This window comes from Bombyx mori, chromosome 8, assembly GCF_030269925.1.
Source record: "Bombyx mori chromosome 8, ASM3026992v2".
NCBI classification, from domain to species: domain Eukaryota; kingdom Metazoa; phylum Arthropoda; class Insecta; order Lepidoptera; family Bombycidae; genus Bombyx; species Bombyx mori.
Window position 1 is genome coordinate 15,599,197 of NC_085114.1, and position 8,356 is coordinate 15,607,552.

Consider the following 8,356-nt stretch of genomic DNA (forward strand, 5'->3'; position numbering starts at 1 on the left):
CCATCACCCTGCCTATTTCTGTCGTGAAGTATTATTGCGTTTCGGTTTGAATGGTAGGTGGGTTAGGCGGTGTATTACAAAAATGAGACTTAGGACTAATATCTCAAGTTTGGTCGCGGTTACGTCGTTGATGTCTATGGACTCCAGTGACGATTTAATACCAGATGGCCGGAACTTCGACCGCACATCTGAGCAATAAAAAAAGTTCCGTTAATTGTGTTGTGTTTAGTATGCAGCATCGTGCATAAGCCTGCATTCCTCCACTGCTAGGCAAAGGTCTCTACCAACACTTTTCGTTCAACCTAGCTTTCGACTCCTATGATCCAAACGCAGGCCGACATCTTGCGAAAATCGTCGTTACGCAGATTGGCTTCAGAAACAGCTTAGCACCAAACCACATTGAAAAGCAGACGGTCTAATTCTAGTGTTTACCTATTCACAGGGCATTAGGTCGTTACTATATCTTCTGATGCGGCATTTGGGAAGAAAAATCCATAAATCGTGACTAAATAACAACCTCACATACATTGCTCGTCCATGACGTTGTATCAAACCGGAACAAATACATCGTTGACAGAAAAACAGCATTTATCTCAAGGTTCGAACTCTGAAAGACTCTAGGTAGCTACGTCATACATAGCTACAGTAACATCAACCTTTCCTTACATAGTTCGTTTTTGGGGTTGCTGTATCAAGACCTTGCACTTATTACCCCTCTTGTAATAAAGTGGAACTGGTCGATAGTACATATTAGTAAAGAGCGATTTTAGATCTAGCAGGTACCACATTCCTGTCTGTGCTTTCATCATAAATATTATCATCATCTGTAGAAAGCAGGCTCAAAAATCTACTTATATATAAAAAAGGAACGTGCCAAATTTATAAACATACCGTTTGCTGGTCAAATAACTAACAAATGTAAACATGCTGAAAAACCCAAATAAATATAAGTCACCTTGAATCTTTAGATACGTGCGCAAATATATTTCAATGTGTTATTCTTCCTCGCTTTCAGAAGTTCAAACGTTTGAAGGTTGACTGAATTTGTTATCAAATAAATTTACACTTAATTTTAATCGTATTAAGAGTTGATACGGTTTTGTCGACACGAGAGGCGGGGTACAAGGTTTTTTTGACAAGTCGCAGCGCTGGCTAGGTTCAGACCCCTTTAAACTGGTCACTGTCTATCTATGGGATTAGTCTACATTTAATAGTGGACCTCTTGCGTCCGATATGATGGTGATAAACCGAAATATTGGCCACTTGTCAACGAGCACATAAAATTCGAAATAGAACAGAACTCAGACGAGACTATTTGAAGTACAGGCGTTTGTATTCCATCGAATGATGACAGGCGTTTTACACCAACTGCCTACGCTTTTTTATTCTATACCTGAATAATCAGATATGTTGTTAGTTTCCGTATTATTATTTTACATAAGAAATTTTATTCACAAAATTTTCACACGCCACATAAAATTAAAGCTGTGTCCTTAGCGGCATAAACATGCCGGCGAAAATCTCATCAAATGATAAGCGGCAAACTTTGTACAGACCACTTACTGCACGGCATTTAATGCTGACTACGGGTTTGTGATGTTTATAGCTGTAAAACCATGCATAGAACAGGATGGAAACATATGTAAATTTTTTCCAGACCAAATTTACGTAAGTAAATTTTCCAAAAAATCCAACCTGTCCACTCTAATTAGGGCCCTTCGAGGCAAATCTGACAACGAAGTATAGAAAAAGAATAAGTGAAGGCGTTAAGTACCGCTGAGATCACTTTACAGACGCTGAACCCAAATGTCTATTTTTTGCTTACCTATACTCGCAATCACGAGGAGTTATAATGTGCAAAGCGAGCGCACGGGCTTCAAACTGAGAGAATTTGATAACACTAGCCCTAGCAAGGGTAGTGGTTCGCTGAATCTACCACGGGATCGGAATCGCGACCCGCTAAGAAAGCGAATAACTCAGTGGGCTGTGTCTGTAGGTTGATTTACTCGCCGAACCCTTTGTCGCATTCGACGGGTTCGACGAGAACGGTGACCGGTGCTTGGAATGCCTAAAAGCATCCATAGCGGATCGGGAGGATCCAAAGTGACGTGTTTTGGGTGACGGCGACCATTGACCGCTTTTTTTAATTTATTTTTTATTGCTTACATGGTTGGACGAGCTCACAGCCCACCTGGTGTTAAGTAGTTACTGGAGCACATAGACATTTATAACGTAAATGCGCCAACCACCTTGAGATATGAGTTCTAAGGTCTCATGTTTTAGTTACAACGGCTGCCCCATCCTTCAAACCGAAACGCATTACTGCTTCACGACAGATACAGGCGGGGTGGTGGTACAGTGGTACCTACCCGTGCGGATTCCCAAGAGGTTCTACCAACAGTAATAACCGCTTGCTCCGCGGGCTCGGGCATGAATATCTATATGGCCCGATAGTCAAAACATTTGAATCATAAATCTCTATTACACTATACATTATGACGAAAGAGTTGCCTTTAGTATTAATAATACTTAAAAAACATGCTTTTCAAACTGAAACGCATTTCAGCACAACCTTCTCATTGGCTTAGCGGCAGAAATGAGCAAAATCGTTTCGTAGCTTATGAAGGCCAGACACGGAAATACAAAATTGGCATTGAAACGAAACAAGAACTTATCCCTTTTGACATAAGCATCAAAATCAAAACGAAACACAAACGAGACTGTTTTACGACACAAACAATCTAATCAAATTCAAGTCGTTGACCTCAGAAATACTACCCGAAATACAATGAATTTAAAAACACAACCTTATCGTCATTGGTTTTAAGTTTTGTTTCACAATGACAATGATTTAAATTTTAAATAATAATTTCAATATTATTTCTGGAAATCGTGAGAAACTACCAGGTACTTCATTAATATTTGAATTCAACATTGAAAGTGTTAAAAGAAAGGCAACAGGATATTTGAATGTTACAAATAAATGAAAATATTTTATGCATTTAAATCAAGAGAAACTGAGTCTTCTTATCTCTTTTTTAAAGTTTAAAATTATATGACGAAAACTTCATGAGACTCATATTTTTTGTTCGAACAACAAAAATATTCCACGTTCAAATTCACTTCACGTTTCCTGAAATTCATATCTTAAATGATAGACGTTAAAGGTGAAATTTGCAAATTGTCGACTGCATTTAAGGCGAAGCCCTAAATACCAAGATGTAATGCAATGGAAAGCGTCGATTGGTGCCTATTATAGTAAAGACTGCACTAATCGTGACGCCGCCGCGCCGACCGGACTATTGTTAATGGCGTTGGAATGACCATGAAATTATTAAAGAAAAGGCAAGGCTAGATTGTATTTAGTTTTCGTATTTTTAAGCACACTTATAAATGTCTATTATAAATGTCAACAGGTTATAAAATTTAAATACACGAGATTAAATTTTGAAACTATTTTTGTTGAAATATACTGTGTCCTTTAACAATTAACACTGCTAACTATGTAAATCTCATATTACTATATGAGTCCCGCGATGTTACCCGCGCTTTTTCGTACCGCGGGTGACGCCGCGGGTCGAAGCTAGTCTAAAAAAATAGCCTAAGTTACTCCTTATATCATCAACCACCTATCAGTGAAAGTCTCGTCAAAATCGGTCCAGCCGTTCCAGAGATTAAACGGAACAAACATACCAACAAAAAAAAGTAATAATTGGTAAGTATGTATATATATTGTGGTCTTACTGGTACTTACGAAATAAGTAAAAAGTGGTTATTTTATTATTTACAAACAGACACTCAAATTTTATTTATTTGTATAGATATTACAATACATCAAGGTCCATTGCGTGCCAGAGAAGGTACACATGCACTCTTAAAACATTACTCCTACTTGGACGTTGTCGGGTAAAGCAAAATCGCATTGGACCCGGATATATTATGTACATAGAATTGGAATAACATTTATCAGCCCACACGCGCTAAATGCGGCTTCTGCGAGTTCCGTTTTCGTTTTCCTGTTACTTGAATTATCACTATTAAATGGAATATATCATCAGACACAAATACAATGAAATTATGTATCTTTTTTTTTATTGCTGGATGGGTGGACGAGCTCACAGCCCACCTGGTGTTAAGTGGTTACTGGAGCCCATTGATATTTACGACGTAAATGCGACACCCACCTTGAGATATAAGTTCTAAGGTCTCAAGTTTAGTTACAACGGCTGCCCCACCCTTCAAACCGAAACGCATTACTGCTTCACGGCAGAAATAGGCAGGCTGTTGGTACCCACCCGGGCGGACTCACAAGAGGTCCTAACAACAGTAATTACGCAAATTATAATTTTGCGGGTTTCATTTTTATTACACGATGTTATTCCTTCATCGTGGAAGTCAACCGTGAACATTTGTTGAGTTCGTATTTCATTAGAAAAATTTGTACCCGCCTGAGATTCGAACACCGGTGCATCGCTCAACACGAATGCATCGGACGTCGTATCCTTTAGGCCACGACGACTTCAAAATATTATTTTCTTCAAATCTTATTTTATTTTTCTAAAATCTTATATTTTATCGCATTTTCCCGGCAAAATCTACACCGACCATTAGATAACTACCGCCGCCATGTCAATTTCTACCCTGGATTAGTAATGCATTCCAGATTGAAGGGTGGGGCAGCTGTTGTACTACAGAATTGAGACTTAGAAACATGTCTCTGGGTGGGCATTTGTACTGCTCAGTCTATGGGCTCCGGTGACTACTCACCATCGGGTAGCTCGTGAGCTGGTTCACCCGTCTGAGAACTAAAAATAAAAACTCTCTGATTTTTTTATTACTAATATTGAGCACGTGCTTGGACACGTGACTCTTCCTTTGACAATACAAAGAGCCATAACACCGTATGTGCACAAAGAATATGTTAAATGCACGATAATTGAGCGATGAGCTAACGCGAACTGTGATTACTAACACACGACATACGAACAAGGATAACAATGTTAGCTAGTTATGGAATAACTATGGTGGTAGTGGAACGACATTGACGTTGTCATTTTAAGAAAAACATTTTTTTTTATATTTGTCAACAAATTCACGGCTTTGCCTAGTGTTTATTAATCACTAGAGCGCTTTATCTATCAAAACAGAATCTACGTTTGCTTCGTGGCAGAAATATAAGACCTAATCGGGTCGTAGCACACCATATTTTACCAGAAATTTCGCAAATCCACAAAATCCTGCCCGTGAGAAGGCCCCTGCTAAAAAGCTGAAATTTATCAACAGCGACAAGGGCACGGCGCGTATCAGATGAGGAAAATTGACATTTGATATTTGAAAAAGTGATACTTAAAATGTATTTGGCAAAAAACGGTCGCTTATAACGCTTCAACGACAACCCTAGCTGATGCGCTAACAATTCAAGCTACCCAAATCTATATATTAATACGTGAAGCAAAAACTTTGTATCCCTTTTTTACGAAAATTACGCGGACGGAGGAGTATGAAATTTTCCACACTTATAGAGAATATAGAGAAGAAGTGCACAGTGAAGTGTATAGTGTTTAAATTCATGAAAATCATACACTTAAAAAGTTATCTTTAAAAAACCTTATGCCTCTAACGTCAATATTTTTTTATATAGCTTTTTATTTATTTTTAAACTTTTTTTAATTACATAAAATGTTGTTAACACGCTTTGTTTTCGCATGCAGTAAATCATAAAATGTGTTTAAATACTAAAAGAACCCGCGTCGCATCGTTAGCATTGTGAATATGCAAATAGTGCCACGATAAATACTCGAGATAAGAAAACGGTGACCATGAATACATTTTAAATTTATATTTCGATCATCTCTATTATATTATTATTAGACATTTATTTTCCTCTCATTGTAAGTAATTTCCGCCACCCGTTGACACCGACAATAACAGGGAAATATCAAAATCGCAGAGGATTCGATTTAAGGCATTTTAAGGTCGTCTGGAGAATATAATAAAAGTAGTTAAAAAAACCGTGGAGGGTAATTCGTTCCAGGACCCAATTTTTCGATTCCGATCCGGTAGTAGATTCATTCGCAAAGCAGCTACTCTTGAGTTGTTAGATCTCCCTTGGAGGCACTCGGGTAGCTGTTAGCAAATACCGCCTCTTCTGGCTGAGCCCTTGCTCGCCCACTTGTCCTTGTAAAACTGAAAAGGTCTCCGGGCCACCAGTAAACCATTAATCATTAAAAAAAACCAATGCTACAGTGATAACCCTGATGACACACGCAAATTTGTCAAGAAATGCACTGTGAACGAACACAGCAGTTTCATGTAGGTGATTGAAGATACAACAACCTACTCTGTTCTCATCAGAGAACATGCTGAGTAATGGGCATTTTGGCCAATATCTAAAAATTACTTTAATTAGTGGCTTAAATGAGTGAAATGAGTGCCCACATGGCCGTGAGCGGTTTACGTACATATACAAGATAAGGATCTCAAAATTGCAATAAATACCTTGCCAACCGGAACACATACTTGTGTATTCATAAGACGAAAATAGACAAGACCAGTTAAAAGATCGTCTTCACATTCTCACAGGTCAATAAAGTTAGTAGTTCATAAATTTTATTATTTTTCTCATTATTTAGAGAGATTCGAAACATTCTACAGTAACAGTACAGTACACTACTACATTTTAATGAATCACAATTACTTCAGTCCATTACTTCGATACTACCGTCAACCTACTACCATCAACCTCACTAGATGGCATTAAATAGTTACAGAAACCCATTTGCAAAGTTAATTCCACCCAGAGATATGAAATAGACCTATTAGTTATTCTGTATAACTGTAGCTCCACCAAAAACACATCACAGGTTCATTGCGGAACTTTATGATGGTACTGCAGCCTTAGAAAACATATAAATACTATTATGATATAAATAGAAAATACTGTACAAGTATTAGATTGAGTTAACTAGTATTTTTTTATATTTTAAAAATCATGGTCACTCTTGCTTGTTATGAGACAGGGATGCTAATATGTCTTCACACATGTTTTATTGCTCATTATATATTTACACAAATATTGTATCCATGAAACAAAAAAAACCCTATTTTGCCTTTTTCAAACATTTCATATCAAATTTTCTCAGTCAATACTGAACATACTACCAATTTCTGGTAACTAATCAAGTTATCTATGCATTTTTTTAAGAATTAATATATTAGTGTTATCTGTATTATTTTACACTGCATATGACCTTTTTATATTTACCACTTAGATACTCGACAATAGTTTTTATTATCATGTTTGGCCATAAATCTCATTGAACTTGTGTTAACAGAACTTATACTTCGGTTGGCCGACTCTGTTAAGGCAGAAGTTTTATTGCAGCAGATACGAGTAAGATTGGAATACTACGACTCACCAGAGACACGAGTCCAAGTCTCATATATATTGTATAATAGCTGCCCCACCCTTCAAACTGGATCACATTATTGCTTTGGTACCCGCCTACCAGATTTAAGCACTAGCACAGTTGCTTCGCTCTAAATGGGTTCTATAGGGTATAGAAACCCACATCAGGCTTTAAACAATCATTTTAAATTATTATTTTTTGTCAGTGATAATAATACTAGACGAATACAATGTTTACAAATATTGATTGTTTTAAAATTGTATACTTCATTTTATTTACATAAACCACAAACAAGTTTTCTTTTTCTGGTTTAGAAATGCATGTTCTTTGTTTCATTGACTTCATGTACTCAGAGATTATTTTTGTCTTTATTTTTGCCAAATTCGAGTGATTCTTTCGTAAAAGTTGGAAATTTGTTTTCAAATTTTTTTATGTGAACAATTACTAATGTTGATCATAAAGACTATCCAATGTTTATGAACGACTTTTCTATGGGGAACGTGAATTCTCCGTACTTTAGACAGAGTTGTAAAAATTGTGTATAAAAACGCTTCTTTAATTTCAAACTCCCAATTAGGAAATAAATACTCACGGCCATCACCATTTCGAAGGGGTACTTGTGGACCCTAACGGGAGACACGTATTCTTGCACCATTTTCGGAGGCACTAAGTACGTTTGATCAATATAAAACAATAAAAAAGGATCCCGGAATCCTGAACTAGCAAGGATTTTTCACACAATAATCATAATGTCTTAATTCCTTTCACTCACGAACTTGTATGACAACAAAAAATCTCGCGCGTTAAGTCAGAATGTACTCGTCTCGTAGTGAACTTGAAATCGAGTTGGGAAAAGTGGAAACTGGAAACAAAATGGATTGTTTGCTGTGAAGTTAGGTGCAAATCTGATTTTGACATTTGAATGAATTTGATGAGCAGTTTTGTAT

General features: G+C 37.0%; 1 protein-coding gene across 4 annotated transcripts in view; it reads right to left on the minus strand.

Moving 5' to 3' along the window:
- Positions 1 to 8,323, minus strand: part of LOC101739159 (protein real-time) — a 77,133-nt gene extending 68,810 nt beyond the window's left edge. For 3 of the 4 annotated variants that reach the window (XM_021346293.3, XM_062669892.1, XM_062669891.1), the window contains exon 1: positions 8,002 to 8,311. In XM_021346293.3, coding sequence (XP_021201968.1) covers positions 8,002 to 8,064 — 63 coding nt within the window. In that variant the 5' untranslated portion in view covers positions 8,065 to 8,311. Of the gene's footprint in view, positions 1 to 8,001 lie in introns of all 4 variants that reach the window. The other variant, XM_004923613.5, reaches the window with a different exon arrangement.
- Between the last annotated feature and the right edge of the window lie 33 nt (positions 8,324 to 8,356).